General features: G+C 47.5%; 1 protein-coding gene across 6 annotated transcripts in view; it reads left to right on the forward strand.

The window, feature by feature from the left end:
* LOC142564331 (uncharacterized) overlaps window positions 1-19,402 on the forward strand; it is a 258,021-nt gene that overhangs the window by 36,621 nt on the left and 201,998 nt on the right. Inside the window, exon 1 of one of the 6 annotated variants that reach the window (XM_075675302.1) lies at window positions 7,999-8,408. The exons of the other annotated variants lie outside the window; for them this stretch is intronic. Within the exon in view, the coding sequence (XP_075531417.1) occupies window positions 8,399-8,408 (10 nt within the window). The 5' untranslated portion in view covers window positions 7,999-8,398. Of the gene's footprint in view, window positions 1-7,998; window positions 8,409-19,402 lie in introns of those variants that run through there. 6 annotated transcript variants of the gene reach the window in all.

Genomic DNA, 19,402 nt, shown 5'->3' on the forward strand with positions numbered 1-19,402 from the left:
TAGAGGACTGGCTGTCATCATACAACCGAGTGAGTGCCCACAACAAATGGTCTGAAGCTGACAAGCTTGGCTACGTCCCATTCTACCTTTCCGGAGTCGCCCATCTTTGGTTCCGCAACCATGAGGCTGACTTTTCCACCTGGACAGCATTCCGAACGGCACTTCAAGAAGTATTCGGTCGCCCTGCTGTGCGCAAACTTCGGGCTGAACAACAGCTTCCCTGTCGTGCCCAACAAAAGGAAAAAACTTTTACGAGCTACATTGAAGATGTAGTTGACATCTGCCGGCGTATAGACCCCGATATGACCGAAGATGACAAGGTTAACAACATCTTGAAAGGCATAGAAGATGACGCCTTCCAAATGCTCTTGGCAAGGAATCCTCAGACGGTCGACGACATCATAACGCTTTGCCAGATCTATGAGGAGCTGCGCAAGCAACGGCTTTCTACGCGCCAAGCAATAGCTCCGGACGTCGCGCTTTCAGCTCTGAGTGATGGTGTCACTTCTACTCCTTGCAGTTCACAAATTTTCGACAGAATCAAGCAAATTGTACGAGAAGAAGTGGCGCGCCAACTCTCTCTTCTGCCAGTCGCTCCAGCCTCAGAGCCGCGCTTGTCTCCAGATCTCCGTCACATGATAAAGAACAAGTCGCTAACGCAGTACCACTAGCTCATCAACCGCCTCCTACGCCAGTGCCACTTATGTACGCTGCCGTTGTCGCTAATCCAAGGCCTCCTTCTGCAGGTAATCAATCTAGACTTACCAGCACCTTTCCCTCACCTCCGCAAGCAGCTGCAACATATTCTCCTGCCCCCCAAGCAGCGCCACAGCAGCCCGTGCGCCCACCTCGCCAATATTTCCAACAGTCTCCGCCCGCTGTTCGAAATCCATGGCGCACCCATGACAATCGGCCTATATGTTATTCGTGCGGCCTACCTGGGCATGTAGCACGGCTTTGCCGCCGGCGTGGATGGTATCCTTCGGATTCTCCGAGGGCACAAAGTAACGGTTTCGACTCTCCGTCCCGTTCTGCTACTGCCGCTCAGCCCTTCGAAGCCTCGTCTCCTCTTTCCCGACCCTTCAATACCCGTCGGTCTCCGTCTCCCCGTCGGCGTTCTCTGTCGCCGCTTATCCGTCGTCCTGAAGCTATCCGAGAGGAAAACTAAGGACCGCAGTTCCGGAGGCAAGAACTGCGATGCCAGCGAACTCCTCAAGACCTCATTTATTTCCTGCTAACGTCCTTGAAGTTTATGCAGAAGACATTGCCGTTCATGCATTTGTTAGACACGGGAGCAGCAATATCAGCGATTTCGGACCAGCTTCGTCTTACCATTGAAAAGTCGCGACGACTTATTCAGCCATTTCATTACGTACAGCAAGCGCTGCGCCGATTGAACCCTTAGGGAAGTGTACCGTGCGTGTTGTTATAAGCGGCGCTTAATACCATATTGAGTTCGTTGTTCTGCCTCGCTGCTCCCATGCCATGATTTTAGGATGGGACTTCATGTCCTCTCATCATGCCGTTATAGATTGTGCCCGTGCTGAACTCGCGCTGTCGCCGTTCGGCACCAACATTTTTGAATATACTGATGACACTTCCGGTCGTGTATTCGTCACCGCCGACACCGAGATTCCTCCTTACTCTGCCGCACTTGTACCCGTTTCCTGCGTTGGGTTTTCCGACTCCACAGTTCTTTTCACGCCGTCTAAGCTTGTTGCTCGCCGCCATCCTTTCTTGCTTCCTTTTGCCCTTCTTGCCATTCGACAAGGTTCGAGCGCACTTTATGTATCGAACCTGTTTCCTTGCCCTGCTAGGCTGCTCGACAATGAGTGTCTTGGTTATGCCGACGAAATCGAACCAAGCTTCCTTTACGATGTGCCTGACGACCCGGCTTCTCCTCCGGTTGACGCTCTGGCCCTTCAAGTTTCTCCTCCCACGCCGCCGTGTGACCCAACATTTTACCAGTGTATTGATCCCAACCTCACTCCAGCGCAGCACGCCCAGATCGTCCATCTTCTAGACCGCTTTTGCACGTGATTCGACCTACAACGATCTCGCTTAGGCCGTACTTCCACTATTGTCCATCACATCGGCACCGGCAACCATGCGCCTTTACGCCACAGGCCGTATCGTGTATCCGCCACGGAGCGTAGCGTGATTGCTGAGCAAGTTGGAGACATGCTCCAACGCGGTGTCATACAACCTTCGCACAGTCCCTGGGCTTCTCCTGTAGTGCTGGTAAAAAAGAAAGATGGCACAAGTTGGCGCGCTTTTGCGTGGACTACCGGCGACTTAATAAGATCACACGCAAGGACCTTTATCCGCTACCCCGTATTGATGACGCGCTAGACTGCCTCCAAGGCGCTGAATTCTACTCATCCTTAGACTTACGATCCGGGTACTGGCAAGTGCCAGTGGCTGAGTCAGACCGTCCAAAAACGGCCTTCATCACACCTGACGGTTTATTTGAATTCACCGTGATGTCATTTGGCCTGTGTAATGCGCCTGCCACATTTGAAAGAATGATGGACAACATCTTGCGCCGCATCAAATGGCAGATATGCCTGTGTTATCTGGACGACATCGTTATCTTTTCACCGGACTTTCCTTCCCACTTACTTCGGCTTGAACGCGTCCTAAAGTGCATCGCCGATGCTGGCCTCCAGCTTAACTTGAAGAAGTGTCACTTCGCTGCCCGGCAGCTGGTCATCCTCGGCCATGTCGTGTCGAAAGAAGGTGTACTCCCTGATCCGGCGAAACTACAAGCTGTTGCCCAGTTTCCCCGACCAACGACTTTGAAAGAACTGCGCAGCTTCATTGGATTAGCGTCATACTTTCGCCGTTTCATCTGCAATTTTGCCACTATAATAGCACCTTTAACGCAGCTTCTTCATGGTGGCCGCCACCTTTCAACCTGGTCACCGGATTGCGATGCCGCCTTCACAAAGCTGCGTCGTCTCTTGACGTCACCACCAATCCTGCGCCATTTCGACCCAAGTGCTCCAACTGAAATACACACGGATGCCAGTGGCGTTGGCCTTGGGGCCATTCTCGCTCAGAGAAAGGCTGGCTTCGATGAGTACGTCGTTGCCTTCGCCAGTCGTGCACTCACTAAACCTGAATCGAACTATTCTGTCACAGAAAAGGAATGCCTGGCTATAATTTGGGCGATAATCAAATTCCGTCCGTATCTTAATGGCCGCCCGTTTGACGTCATAACTGATCACCATTCGTTGTGCTGGCGGTCGTCCTTAAAAGAACCGTCCAGTCGTCTTGCTCGATGGGCCCTTCGACTGCAGGAGTACGACATTCGCGTGCTGTATCGTTGTGGCCGAAAACATTCGGATGCGGATGCCTTGTCTCGTTCGCCACTAACAGACGAGGCTAGCTTCCCGAAGGCCTCATTGTCCGAGTCTTCCCTTGCTGCCACGGACATTCTTCTGGAGCAGAAGAAAGACCCATGGATTGTGTCCATGCTGCGTTTTTTGTCCAGCCCATCGACACCCACTAACAGTCGCGCATTACGTCGCCAAGCACATCACTTCTCCATTCGCGACGGGCTCTTGTACCGTCGCAACTGCCTTCCGGACGGCCGCAAATGGTTGCTTGTCATCCCGCGACACCTGCGTTCAGATATTTGCGCAGCGTTCTACGACGAACCCCAGTGCGCGCATGCAGGGGTACTGAAGACATACGCTCGTCTACGCCTTCGTTACTACTGGCGGGGGATGTATCGATTCATCCATCATTATGTCCGCTCTTGTCTGGTTCGCCAACGTCTTAAAGAGCCCCCTCGTCGTTCAACCGCCCCATTGCAGCCTTTGCCTTGCCCAGCACGTGCTATTGATCGAGTAGGCATCGACATTTATGGACCTCTGCAAACCACATCAGATGGCAATCGCTGGGTAATCGTGGCCATCGACCATCTTACGCGCTATGCGGAAACTTCCCCTTTGTCCAGCGCTTCTGCACGTGACGTCGCCTGGTTTCTCCTGCGCCACATCATCCTTCGGCACGGAGCTCCCAGGGAATTACTCAGTGACAGAGGCCGCGTTTTGGTGACATGCTGGCCATATACGTTGCATCCGACCAAACCAAATGGGACCATGTTCTACCTTTTCTGACCTACGCTTACAACACCGCCACGCAGACTACCACGGGCTTTTCGCCCTTCTTTCTCCTGTACGGACGCGAACCTTTTTCCACAATGGATACTATCCTTCCGTACCGCCCTGACTCCACGGAAACAACTACCCTATCCGAAGCTGCTGCACAGGCAGAAGAGTGTCGCAAGCTTTCCCGTATATTTACGTCAGAAGACCAGCAACGCCAGAAGCACCATCGAGGAAGTTCCAATGCTCCTGTATCCTATGCTCCTGGCTCGCTAGTGTGGCTTTGGGTTCCAGCCTCTACCACTGGACTGTCACCGAAACTCGCGTCGAAGTACCAAGGCCCATACCGCGTGATCAACCAAACGTCTCCAGTCAACTATATTGTGGAACCCCTCGAGCTACCTTTGGATCATCGCCGTCGTGAACGCGAAATTGTGCATGCCCAGTGTCTCATGCCCTACTATGATCCGCCTGTGCTGTCCTACCCGTAGGTCGCCGGGACGGCTTCCTTCTCCGCGGGGGAGATAACTGTACTGTAAAATAGGGAGCAGTGGGGCTGTGGCTAGGAGAGAGACAACGACGACGAGAAAGAACAACCTTGTTTCGGTGCTCGGTCGGCTACACTACCTCTCGCTGCTCCAACGTTCTAGTCGCGAACGCTTACTGCTCAAAGTGCTTCGCAACAATTTATTTATTTATTTATTAATATACCTCAAAGGTCCCTGAACCGGACATTACATGAAGGGTGGGCACATTGAAAAAAACGGCGTGTCTGGTTAGGTTATGTGACTTGAAAGATGGTCTTCGATGGCAGCATTGAAACGAGAAATGTCAGTGATGAGGGCGATGTCTGAAGGAAGGGTATTCCATTCACGGGCTGTGTATTGAAAAAAGGAACATTCATACGTAGTGGAATGGACGCGTGGTAGATACACAGCATTAGGATGTGTGTGGCGGGAAAAACGATGGGCTGGAATGATGACCTGGTTACCTGTGGGCTGTAAATGAAAGAACAAAAAAAAATAATAAAAGAAGACGAGCACTTTTTCGGCGGGAGGTGAGCGAGGGAAGACACAACCTGGATTTTAAGACACAACCTGGATATAACACTTGTGTTATAGGAGTAGTCAGAAAGAATGAATCTGGTCGCTGGGTTCTGAACCGATTCAATGGTATTAATCACATTAACCTGATGGTTCTCATAAATAGCACAAGCATATTCTAGTTTAGTTCGGATTAAGCTTTTATATGCTAGTAGTTTGACTGAGGGAGGCGCTGATTACAAGTTACGGCGTAGATAACCTAGTAATCGGTTGCAGGAATTAGTTAACTGATTTATATGATGGGTCCAAGATAAGTCACTAGATATATGCACTCCTAGGTATTTAAATGTTTTACACTGTGTTAAAGTGCAGTTGTTAAGGGAGTAGGATGGCACTATATAATTACGACGTCGATGAAAGCACACGTGAGAACACTTGCTGACATTGAGGGACATGTACCATTTGCTGCACCATGCCTGGATTTGGAGGAGGTATTCCTGAAGAGCGGAGCAGTCTAAAGCATTTGTTATTTGTCGGTATAAAACGCAATCGTCCGCGAAAAGGCGTATGTTGGATGAAAAGTTAAGTGGAAGGTCATTAATATATATGAGAAAGAGGAGAGGCCCAAGGACAGGGCCTTGGAGCACACCGGATAGAACGGGAGATAGGATTGAGGAGATCGAGTTAGCGGAAACAAACTGAAGGCGCTCGATTAGGAATTCACGGATCCAATTAATGTGTGGGTGAAGACTATGGTGCGAGAGTTTATGCAGGAGAACAATATGTGACACTTTATCGAAGGCTTTTTCGAAGTCCAGAAAGAGAGCGTCAGTGGGGTTGTTGCGATCGAGATGAGAATGCAAATCGTGTAGGAAAAGAGCAAGTTGTGTGTCGCAAGACAGAGCTTTGTGAAATCCGTGCTGATTAGGATGAAAGAAATTGACACATGAAAGGAAAGTGGCAATGTGGGAATGTATAACGTGCTCCATCAGTTTCGAGCATAGACTGGTGATTGAAATTGGACGGTAGTTTCTAGGATTTGTTCGGTCGCCTTTTTTAATGATGGGAATTATTTTACCAATCTTCCAGTCAGAGGGAACTGATCCCGTTGTGAGAGACTGTTGAAATATTAGCGTTAGAAAAAGACTGCTAATGTGCTTAGTGCTCTTTAAAACCTTGGAATTAATGCCATCATTACCACACGAGGACGAATTTTTAAAGGAATCTATGATTTTAATAATTCCGTTCGCATTAAACGTAATGTATGTCATAGGAGGAAAAGTCAAAGGTGGTAATGTGGGAAGAATTTCAGGGTATTCATTAGTAAAAGCAGAACAGAATGCAGTGTTTAAAGCTTCAGCGACCTCGGTTTCAGGGACTAGGGAGCTAGATCTGTCAAGTAGAAAAACAGTGTTGGACGACTGGGGATTAATACATTGCCAGAAACGTTTTAGGTTATTGTGCAACATAGAGGGCAGCGTGGTTGAAAAAAAAAACACGTTTGGCCTTTGCGACTTGCGTGTCATATTGTTTGACTGCAAGGTAGTATTTTTCCCACTTAGGTTCGGATTGAGAAGAGTTTGCAGAACGGAAGAGACGTTTCTTCTTGTTGTTCAGTCGTTTTAGTGTTTTGTTAAACCATGGGGATTGTTTCCGTTCATTAATTGTTACGGTAGGAACGTATAATTTACCCAGACGCATGAATTCAGATTTGAACAGTAACCAGTTAGACTCAAGTGAACGAAGATAGAAGTCATCTGTGAATCTATCATAAAAGGTTGTTAAATCTCGGGTCATGCTGTCATAATCGCCTCTATCTTAAAGCGTGAGTGTTTTTTTTCGTTTTTGTTTGATTAGACATATGGCATGAAAAAGAAGCGTGCAGTATCTTATGGTCGCTGAGGCCATTCAGGTAGGAGATAGGGGAAAGATTATCAGGGTGTGAAGCTAGTACCAAATCCAATATATTAGAGAAATGGTCTGTAGTGCGAGTGGGATGACTAACAACTTGGGTTAATCCAAATGTGAGACACGTGTTCGCGAACTCGCTAGCCATGTTATTGTTTGATACTGAGGAAGCTAGATTAGACCAAGCGATTGATGGGAAGTTAAAATCACCTAATAGTAGCACACGCTTGTTAGGATATGAGGTAGTTATCTCGCATAACGCGTCATGGAAAAGCGGCGAAATGGAGAGTCAGTAGAAGAAGGGCGATAGCAAATGCCAAGAAGGATTCGCGGGAAGGATGCAGTACAATGAAGCCAAAGCAGTTGAAGAGATGAGGATATGGTAACCGGGGTGCAACGTAGGTGATGACTCGTGGCGATAACGACGCCACCACCACGACTATCATCGGCTCGTTCTTTGCGAAATATGTCGAAGTCGGGAAGGAGGGGCAGGATCTCAGAATCTAGAACAGACGAATTAAGCCTCGTTTCTGTTAGGCAGACAACATTACTTGAAGATGAGCTGATGAGGCCACATAAAGAATCACGCTTTGGAATGATACTGCGAATATTAGTGAACAAAAAAGCAATAGAAGGACTAGGAGGGGTGGAATGAGGCTTCGACTTAGGTAATTGCTAAGTTTTGCGCTTAACTACATTATCGGCTTGCTGGTCGAAAATGTGGGTTTTGTTAGCGGAAACGAGTTTGTCGTAACATAATTTAAACTGGATATTCGTCTTTCCGAATTCAGTGAGGCGCTTACGAGCTAGGCGAACTGTGGCGCAAAAATCTTCGGAAATGCCGACAGTTGTTCCTCTGAATTTCTTAGCTAGTATCATATAACATATCAGTTTAATGACTAGTAAAAGAGAAAGAAAATTACACCTTGGAAACGCGCTTGGAGTTTTTTTGACCTTCCGGAGCTTGCTTACTGGTAAGAAATTGGTAAACGGCACTGACCTCCGCGACTCTCATCGCTTCAGTGTCACTTAGCAGTCAGTTTTCGCAATAGATTGCCGTGCGAATCACTAATATTGAACAACTGAATAAGATTGTAAGGTGCAGTGAATAAGTGGAAACCGCAGAACGTCCTAACATACATTAGTACACGAGACCTGGGTGGAAGCACAAAGTACTGGCCATGTGTGTTGTTCTTCGTTTCCCTACAGATAACCTTGTTCCACAGCTCATCTGCGGAGAGAACGTTTTGTCGCGGCTTTCGCCTTTGAAAAGGGGATGCCGACATACCATTTTTACACAAGAGAAGCTGGGCAGGGAAACGCCATGTCGTGATGGACGCCGGTAGATCTCACAGTTTGTTTACTTCCTTCATATATCACTGGGTGAGGGACAAGGATCACCTTTTTTACAGCACCACTTTCGTGTGTTCCGGCTTTATAAGGTCTAAATACCGAAATGATACGTGCTTGATTATTAGCTTTATTGAGTTGAAGCCGTTCTGTGGAGCTTCGTATGGGATGTACTGTTGCTTAGCTGGTGCCACAGCATTGGATGAATGCATCAAAAGCCCAGGGCGAGCACTTTTATTGAGCAAAATAAACATTTCCTCACTTGACAAGGCGTCTTGCGCCTACTTTATCAAATTGCATGCTACACACAGGACAGAATCGATGGAGGCTTGTGAAGATCGTTCGCAGTCTTATTTATATTACGAGATAACCGAAAAAACGATTCCTCGTCAAGACAGCGCGCGGTTGAGCAGTAGGAGCGAAAACACTTGCCTGCGCCGATCAGCGCAGGCGGCGTGACGCGCACCAGTTCGCGTTCAAAACTCGCGGGCTCAAAACCGAACCCGGAAGTGTGGTTCAGGTTTTAAAGCCAGCCTGCTTGTGCGCTACGGTCAATTTGGCTGCTGGGCTCTGTGGGAGCGTGTAGTCTTGATCAGTATATTCCTTTAAGGTTACACCGCTAAAGACTCTTCCAAGCACTACTATTTTTACTACTATTATAGGTGGCCAGGATTCCGGGAGGGGGGGGGGCCTTGTTTTCAACTGAAATACTCGCTGATATAACAAATAATACCTGAATTTCAAACTGCAACAGATATACGTCATCAAGAGCACAATTGCTTTATTAAAACAAATCTTTTTATGTCTACTGTCCTAGCTAAGTGGTAGGCTAAACAAGGAAAATGTCACAATCGTGAATGCCAGGAAATTCCCCTGACGATGATTGCGTGACGTACGTGCCTGGTACATATTGTCGCTGGTGGCCGCATACTCTCCCACCATATTTGCCGCTATCTGTAGTTTAATGCCATATAATATGGTAGTGTGTTGGCTCCCCAGGGGCCAAGGAAAACATTGACAGTAGAGAAGCCTGGGAGGCCTTGCTCCAGAGCGAGTCTGAAGACGACCAGCGTCGAGCAATCCGCCTGGCCGTTGAGGCCGTGAAGACTCACTGTCCTCAACGCGCGGGGACTGCTTCGTATTCCCCCCCTACCTACGTGTAGGTTGAGGCGGGCACCCCAGCTCGGTGGAACAATAATGTTTTCCACCGACCGACCGACCGACCGACCGACCGACCGACCGACCGACCGACCGACCGACCGACCGACCGACCGACCGACCGACCGACCGACCGACCGATCGATCGATCAATCGATCAATCGATCAATCGATCAATCGATCAATCGATCAATCAATCAATCAATCAATCGATCAATCAACATTGTCGCTAGAGCCATCAGAGAGCACGGTCGTGATAAAAAAAACGAAAAAAGTGTCCACATGTTTTTTTAACCACATTTGGGCTCGCCTTCTATACATTGTATCAAGTTTATATACTGCGTAAAAATTGTCATTTTTGTGTCCGCATAGCCTACCGAATGTGGCAGGATAACAGATTGGAATGCCACAGTCTGAACACACCGAGCACAAATAAACAATGCATTGTCAGGTGTGGAATCGCATGACAAAGAGATATACACGTCCAACTTTGCGATGGGAGCGAAAACACTCGTTAGCAAAAACGAAGTACATTTATTTCATTTGTTTGGTGCTTCCTTCTATCTAAAGGTTTCAACACTTCATGCGAGAATTGTTTTGGGAATGGGTACTGAGGTGGCGATGAGCATCGCACCACTAGACAAATGGTTTTTGTTGTTGAAACGCTTCCTGAATTCGATCTATATTTGATCGCGAGCAAAAAAAAAGTTCTCAAGATGTCTGATACGCTATTCCTATTTCCTGCATTTAGATATACGCCTTAAGTTCACAATAAGCACGCACATTTGTATGCCGGAGTGATTACTAGTCGGCAAAACTTGCTCTGGCGACTGCACGCCCAAAAACATGGACGCGCAAAGAGGCGCTGCTTCCACTGGTGCTTGAAGCTCTGGCGAAAAGTGCGCCCAAGCGTTTTGTGTATGGCCTCCGCCGTGCCACTTTGCCCGTCGTAAGAGGATACATCTTGCGATGGAAGTGGTTGCATATAATTTTTCACTGAGGCGCTCGAAGGTCAGTGGGAGAAGTGAGTCGCGCGTTTTGAAAAAAGCCATGTAGCGTCAGTCGGGCAGGGAAGTCCCACTTTTTACAACTAAACGGCTTGCTGTGCAGGAGTGAAATTAGGAGCAAGCTACTGATAATCCGCTCATTTAGTTAAACCACGCAAAAATGAGTTTTGGTTTATTACAGTCGAAGCAATTTGAAACAATTTTTCATTGATGCCCTGGAGTGTCGATCGGACATATGAGTCTAATTTTGTGATTATATATATGTATATATATATATATATAGATATGCTTGAATGATATGATGGACGGCGGCTTAGCTTAACTGTTTGCCTGACATGCTACTCTAGGTGCAGGGTGATGATTATGATACATACAGTCACACAAACATATATATGTAGGTAGACTGTAGAGATATGAGTGGGGTTTGTACTGATGGCGTGCATCTATCCAGAGGGACCGCTGGAAACGCCAAGCGTGCGCTATACCAGTAGTGCCACGTCTCTTCTCGAGAAAGCTATCTGGACCATTTTTCTCGAAGCGTCGTTGCCAGCTTCAGCACCATGGCCATCCTGGACATTGTCGTGTATTCCGCCCTGGGCTGGTAACCACTGCAGTACAACGCTATGATGCAGTTCCCAAGCTTTATTGAATAAGCGTATGATGTCCATAACGAGTTATTCCTGCGTACGTGGTGACTTACGGGATTGCAGGGTCGCTATTCAGTCGGTGAAGATGATCCAAGACTAAGCTGTCTGGTCTATCACGTAAACAAAAGCTGCCCGCAGTGCAGCTAGTTCAGTCGCTGTAGCTGAAGTGCGGTGACTGAGAGTAGCAGATATAGTAACACTCGCAGATGGAGTCCACGCACCAATGGCGGATAGCGTAGGCGTAACGGAGCCATCATTGTAAATGATAGCTCTTGCGTACTTCTTGCGTAGCTTCGACAGCGTTGCACCTGATGTCTGAAACGGAGTATAGAGAACGCGCTCCGGGCAAGGCACGAGCACCCATGTTCTTTCTTTCTGAACAATGAGGGACGAAACCGGTGGAAGTGCTTTGTCTGCCGCTGCTGCTGAAGGAGCTGCCCGAGCAGAGGCTCAGCGCCGCCGCCGAGAGCACACTGCTGTTCAGATTCAAATCCTTCCCGTCCGTATAACGCGAATTGAAAACACCTAAGCAGCTGCGCTCAAATTTCGCATTAGGGCGTATCATAATGGTCGGTGATTATCTTTTCTTTTAATTTTCGAACATACTCTTTCGACGTCCTTGTCTGTCGTTTATCACGCCCAGAAACTTGTGGCTTGACACATAGCGAATGGGAGAGAGCGCAACCTTTAACGCGTAGCGCCAGACGTCACGCCCAGTGAAAGCAATGGCGGCACACCTTTCAGGTGACATCTTTAGACCTCGCGCGAATGGAAATTTTTCAATAAGATTGACAGTTTTCCGCAATCTTGCCCAAAGGACACGCACGTTGCGACCGCAGCTCCGTATAGAGATGTCATCTGCATATAAATTTCAAGCCATGTCGGAATGCACTTTTCGAGTCGAATAGGAGAGATGTTAAATAAGGTAGGACTTGAAACACAGCCCTGAGGAACTTCTCGATCTACCCGCCGGGCTGGCTTTGCGGCGATGGTGCTGCGCTGCTAAGCACGAGGTCGCGATCAAATCCCGGCCGCGGCGGCGGCATATGAATGGGGGTGAATTGCAAAAACGCCTGTGTCCCATGTATTGGGTGCGCGTTAAGTCCCCTTGGTAGTCGAAATTAATCCGGACTGCCTCACTACGGCGTGACTCGTAATAAGATCGTGGTTTTGACACGTAAAACGCCAGGGGTACATGCGACCACAAACTCCACTTAGTGTCCGTGGAACAAATGTCTCACTTTTACAAAATGAACAACTTGATGCATTAAAGTGAAGTTTGTTATAAGCTATCTCTATGCACTTCTTTTACTTACACCGCGAAAACATTTTCAATAGTTCTTTAATATGCATACGCCGTCTTATAAAGGGTTAACAGGACTCGATTGCAGCATCCTGTTACGTAGAAAAGATGGTAAGTTATTAACGCGACAGCGTTAAGGAACCCGTGTCGCAGTAATTCCGTGTTTAGAAAAAGTTTATTTCGACAAGAGACGATACGAGCACTGAGTCACAATCACGGCACAATAACGAACCACGGCACGTTTTCAAAGTAGTGTCCGAGTCCTCGCCCACCAACATATGATCATATATAGCCACGGAAAGGCACAGTTTCACATAAACTAAATGCCACATGTATAACATGATGTTCCATATATGCAGCGTACACAATGGTTATGTACAATGATGATGTGATAGAACACTTTACAGAATTTTGAAGTGATGTGCACGAGATGTGTATATACAAAAATGATCATGTATATGAGAGCACACACGCAGAAATCACGGGCACCCACATTCTATGTGCATTAAATGAATACTTCTGAGGACCTGGCTACAAGAACCAGGCTGGCCATATTTTATTCCCTCATTCCATCAGAACATATCTTTTAAATTCATAGTACATCTGAAAAGTCATTGTGACAATTTTAATATATATATTTATTTTACCAGTTTTTAGGCCCCTATACAGCCAGGTTCCATTGCTATAGCCAACCATTACGCCATTGGTCATTATTTGCATCACTGACTGCATTAAAACATTGCTTGGCGCTCTTTGGCCATGAGCGGCCCTTGCGCAATAAAACACCACATATCATCGTCATTATCATCATAAACCAGGCTGGCCGAAAATTAAGCCACACGCGTCCATCAGCCACCGACAGGAAACGGCATGACCACTGTCGAAGGAACTCTTATTCACCATGGAAGAACAACTACCCTGACAGAAACGACACTTTCTCAGAGTAGAGCCTCCCCAGAAATGAAAACAGAGCGCGGCGACGACATCCTGCGGTAATTGCCTCGCACCGGTTACGCCATAGACAAAAGGCCCCCGCAGCAATTAAAAGTATCGAGAAGCGGCCACGTGAGCAGCGACTAGATGTAATAAAGTGGTTAACTCCAAGGCCACGGAAACGAGTATGCACGTCCCTACAAGATATCCAGGCAACGACGCATTGCAGCAGCACATATTTGTTGGATTCTTGAAGGGGGCAATTGGGACACAGCGAAGATGGGACAACGCTCCACCACTCTAGCATCTCACGAGTTGGAAGCACTTGCCACCATAGACGCCACATGAAGTCGTGCAGGTGGCCAGGCAGAAATGACGCCGTTATCGCATCCCACGATACATCATGGGAACGTGTGAGACGCGCTGGGGGAACCAGAGGAAGCAGTAAGGCTGACACAGTATGTACTACATGATTTTCGAGAACGTCTACATCAGGACATACTTGTATGTAGCAATAAAATGCACGACCATACAGTACAGTGTAGGTGCGTTTAACACTTGTGGTCCGCAATTTAAGTGCACGCCCGGTAACATGTAACGAATTTTTGTGCCGAGGAAATGAGCAAGTTCACGCGCAGGACACTGATCCCGCTGTAACAGGCGGAGCAGAAATCGCAGAGCAAGTACCGGCAGCGGACAGACACTGATGCGCACGCGAACCCACGGCGAGAGTGTGGTTGCCCAAGTGCCGCGGGACAGACAAGTTCTGTACGGCCCGACCGTAGAAAGACCCGAGAAGGGACTGCAAAGACCTGGTAACCCGCAATGGTGGCTGTATAACGTGACAAACGTACCACACTCGGTCGTAAAATGCGGACTGTGCTAAGTACCTTCTATTAGTGGTAAATAATACCCTTGAACATCTTGAATATTTCGCCTTACATCTTCAATAATTGACAGCCACACAGAGTCTCACATGCCATCATAGGTGTAATCAATGCCTAAGATACGAATAGAGTCGCTCTTTTGAAGACGGAAAATGGGACTTAGGCTTGTCTGTGGTGAACCAATGGAACGACATTTTGGAAAATTTAGTGCAGCACCTGAAATATTTCCGTACTCAGTGAAAACTCGAAGGCAACGGGATAAGCTATCTCAAGTCCTCAGATACGATGTGAGGTCATCGGCGAAGGCTGTCACTTTCACAACACCGCTACCAGACAATGTGACACCAGACACGTACGTGTCTCTCAGTACTGAGCGCAGAAATGGCTCAAGGCTGAGCACAAAGAATACAGGGGATAGAGGGCACCCTTGACGAACGCCACGAGTAACGGGAAACGGTGCACTTTCTCGACCATCAAGGAAGAATGTACTTCGGATATTTGAATAGGTATTCCTAATAAGTTCAACAAAATTTGACGAGAAGCTGAACGAGGTCATTGCAGTAAATATGCAGCTATGTTCAAGGCGATCGAATGCCTTTTCTTGATCTAGGGAAACTAAGAGACCACCTGCTGTCCTGGTCAGCGTGTATTTCATTATGTCACACGTAACGAACGAAAGACTGTATCTCTCTGCCAGGTACTTAGCATGCCTGATGTTGTCCTATTAAGGAAGGCATTAGGCTTCCCCAAGCGTCGGGTCAGAACAGCTGCAAATGGTTTGTAGGGAACATTGAGAAGCGGGATTGGCGTCCATTCTTCTGGACGAACTGATGATGGATCGTGCTTAGGTATCAGCACAATACAACCGTCGCTAAAACTAGACGGGAATTCAAAGTTCTCGAAGCAGCGGCTGATAACAGACACGAAAGTGGCACCGATGTCTTCCCAGAATGTTAGACAAAACTCTACGGTAACTCGACCAGTCCTGGGGCCTAGCCATGCTTCATGGACGATAATGCGGCTTTTGCCTCGTCAGTTGACGGTCGTGCACAAAGACGTTCAGTGACTTCAGGTGGAACCTGAGGCTGGTCGCAAAGCATTTCGACGTTTTCGTGACCCATTCGCATATTCGTACGCGCCATGTTTTCAAAATGCGATACAAAGAGCGAATAATCACGCGCGGAAGGCGACATAACAGGAAGTGCTCTAGGAGCCACAGAACCGAATGCATTCGGCTGTCCAAAAAGCGAGTTTCTTGCAAAGCGCAGAACTTCAGGGTGTGCACAGGGATTACGTCTGCATCGCCAAGCAGCAGCTGGCAAAGACGACGCTTCGATGAGGCGTTGGAAACGTCCGCGAAGCTCTCGCTGCCATAACCGCATCAGCGGAGTCAGTTGACTGACCGAAGGGCAATGCGGAACTTCGTGAGAGTATCCGCCAGTTCTTCTGACGTGCGACATGCAGACGCCACAGCACCCCGAGCGCGCCCCATGACTCTGGGTCAGAACTAGAAACAGAGGCTCGCAAGGCTCTTGAAAAACAAGAGCGTGAATGTAGAACGCGAATGTAGAACGCGGATGTGGAGGCGCCAAGGTTTGACTGATGAAGACGCAGGGAAGCAAATTTCGAGCATAATTGGTCGGTGATCGGAAATATAAACAGGAGATGAAGGTAAATTTATTACATCAGACTGGGAGACATACTGAACTAAATTGGTTGGCACATACGCATGGTCTAACCTGCTTGACGACGCGCCGCTTCGCCACGGGCAGACAAATAAACCATAAAAAAGTCGATATGTATCCAGCAACGAAAAGTGCTGGACGAGGCGACGCAACTCCCGTGCGTTCTAATCAGGGTGACCCCAGCCCGGGCCTTGCACATCTGATCGCGTGTCTAAAACGCAATTAAAATCCCCATCAAAGACCACGTGCCGACCGTCCAGGTAACGGAAAAGAATCATTGGACTTAGTGGCTTGCGCGGGCCCGTAGATACACAAAATACATAACCTAAGTGACGATAGCACACAATCGAATGCCAATATCCGCCCGGTCCCATCACAGAAAACAGGATGATCTCGCAGTAAAGCTCTATTAAATATAATAATACCGACTCCACTAGAGCGTGACGTCGCAAAAGAGAAAAAAAAAAACAATTTAGGTTGAAAGCGCTTTTCAAAACAAGAACGTGTCCAAGGGTGAAAAAATTTGTTTCTTGCAAACACGGAGTGGGCCACGCTGATAATTTTGGCTTGTTTTATAGGGCTTCGGAAGCCCCGTGCATTTAATGAAATAATTTCCAAGGTGTCAGCCATATTTAATTAAAGGTGTCGCCTAATTGACCTGGTCATGTTGTTTAAGTCGGCGCCCCGGGAACAATTCCAGGGGACATGCAGTACACACGTGAGTTCTTCGACCCTCTCGAAGAAGGTCGAGGTTTCTTTGGCCGTTGTAACTCGGCGCGGCAATTCGGGGCGCCGTCCGAGCCAGAAGCTGACGCATGGGCACGCTTTACTTCTCGTGGGACCGCCATTTCCACGTCGAGTCCATCCGGGCTTGGTGAAAGTGCAACGCTACTATCGACTCCAAAGCTGAAGCTATTTTCAGATGATGATGATGTTGGCAGCAGTTGGGCTGCAGGATCGACGACATCGCAGCCGACAAATTCTGCAGCCGGGGACTCATTCAGATGCAATGAAGCAGTGGATTTTGCAGAAGAGTCACAAATCGGGCGTGACGTTGCAAGCGACGCAACTGAGACGGATGAATGTTCCGCAGAATTCGTCGGTGTAGCGAGCGCAGATATCGCAGGGCCAGGGACGTGTTTCAGCCTTGTCGAAAGCTTCGGTGCGAGCAGGACTTATGGCAGAACGCGAACTGGAGGCGCCACCGGCCACAACACGCGTGTTCCTCGCTGCCTGGGAGGCCGGCGAACATGGCGTGCTGCGATCGGCCACGTCATCAATAGCACGGTGTTGCCTTTCGGTCGACGAGGCCGGCGAATATTGTTGTTGTTGTTGTTGTCCTGTGTGACCGTGGCACATACCCACAGTGGGGGATTGGCCATGAATGGGGTGGTTAAATCAGGTGCAAAAAATAATAATAAGGGAGTTAATAATTTGAACATTGGAGTATAAAAGTAGGCGTTTTGGGCTTGGAGAGAAAAAAATAATCACAAGAAAACCGGGTATAATAATAATAATAATAATAATAATAATAATAATAATAATAATAATAATAATAATAGATAAGAACTAAAAGAAAGCTATCGTGGGGAGGGAGAATGATCAGTCAAACATGGAAATCGATTGGTTTCAATGAGGAAATTTTAGATTGCCAAGCAAACATTTCTGTGACTGAAACCAATAATGGAGACTCCAAAAGATAGGATCACAGGCACTGATAAATTTAGACCGATAGTGCGAAGCGGGATTTCGAGTATTCGTTTTCTTATAATAGAAAACCGCCTGCAAGACAACAAGAAATGGTCTGTTGTCTCCGCTCCGCCACAGAATGAGCATAATGGTAAGTGGACCAGACCAGAACTGTGGAGATAGAAGTTTCAGGCAGGTATACGGCAGCGCAGTCTGGTGATGGGCACTTCAATTTTCCATGTTCGGTAAAAATCTCTGTGCCAAGGGCATAGGAGATGTCCGTAATCCACAGAGTTCGTAATTGCGGAGCCTGATACTGCCTGCATTATGACACTCCTGCGAAATCTAGCAGAAGTAACATGAGCAGTAAATGGAGGCAGTAAGGAAGAATCGGGCCACTTATCGATGCCTTCGCCAGAGAGTCTGCAGTTTCATTTGTAATTAGTCCTTTGTGGCCAGGCACCCAAATCAAACGGACGCTTCTCAAGTACCCAGGTACCAACGATGGAAATGTCTTCATCACGCGAGAATCACGAGAAGCAGTAAGGGATGAGCACAATGATAACGAATCCGTGACTATAACGGCTGACGTAATTGATGGTCCTAATTTGCGCAGTGCCAGCACTACGGCCATGAATTCGGCTAAAAAGATCGGTATGAAATCTGGCAGCCGAAGAGAAAAAGCCCAATCAAGAATCGAAGAACATATTCCTACACCTGACTTTTCATCACATTGTGAAGCATCTGTAGCAATTACAACGTTTGTTTGAAGGTTCTTCAGATGATCGTGTAATATACCGTCTAGAATACGGTGTGGACGTATTTTTGCATTATTAGAAAGATGTCATCGAATTGAATATCCGTTGCAACAGCTCTGTCGGGAATAGGAAGTACATCGCATATGCGCACGCCCACAGAGTCAAGTAATTTTTGCACGAATATAATTTGCGGAGTAAGTAGTCGCGGCCAGTTGACACCGAAAAACAGCGCAGGTTGTGAAATAAAGATTGTTTGGGGATGTCACAGCGGTGATCCATAAATCCTTAAGAATGTCTGCACTGTCAAAAGCCGGAACCTGCACGAAAGAGGAGGAACATGGGATTTTAGATAAAGAATAAAATTTGCAACAAATTTAGAAATACCTAAACACAGACGTAACGCTTCTCTTTCTAAGAGGATTAGAGGACGGGAGATGTAGGCTGGAGCTCCAGAGAAGAGCACGCAACCCAATTATAATACAGGGAGAACGTACACACGATATACCATTAGGAGTGTATCTCTTCTCAATCCTATTCGACGACTGCTCAGCCTACGCAATATGCCAATTTCACGGTTACCTTTTCCAGTCACATGATCTATGTGTGGGCGCCAGTTGAGAGAGGCGTTATAAATAAATCCGAGGTAGTTAACAGATTTCACCTGTGGTATGACTTGAAGGTGGTAAGACAATGAAATGTGCACTATGTCACGTATTGGAAAAACGAGAACTGCACATTTGCTGGCATTGAGTATAAAGTGATTAACATCTAACCACCTCTCCTGAGCACAAAGGTAAGTTTTCAGTCGTTGGTATAGAGTGTAGATGTCGTTTGCAGATGCGAAAAACGCAATATCGTCTGCATAAACATAAATAGTTACTTCTTGATGACAAGGTAGTGTGCTCATGAGAATATTAAA

The sequence above is a fragment of the Dermacentor variabilis genome, chromosome 11, assembly GCF_050947875.1.
Source record: "Dermacentor variabilis isolate Ectoservices chromosome 11, ASM5094787v1, whole genome shotgun sequence".
Taxonomy (NCBI): domain Eukaryota; kingdom Metazoa; phylum Arthropoda; class Arachnida; order Ixodida; family Ixodidae; genus Dermacentor; species Dermacentor variabilis.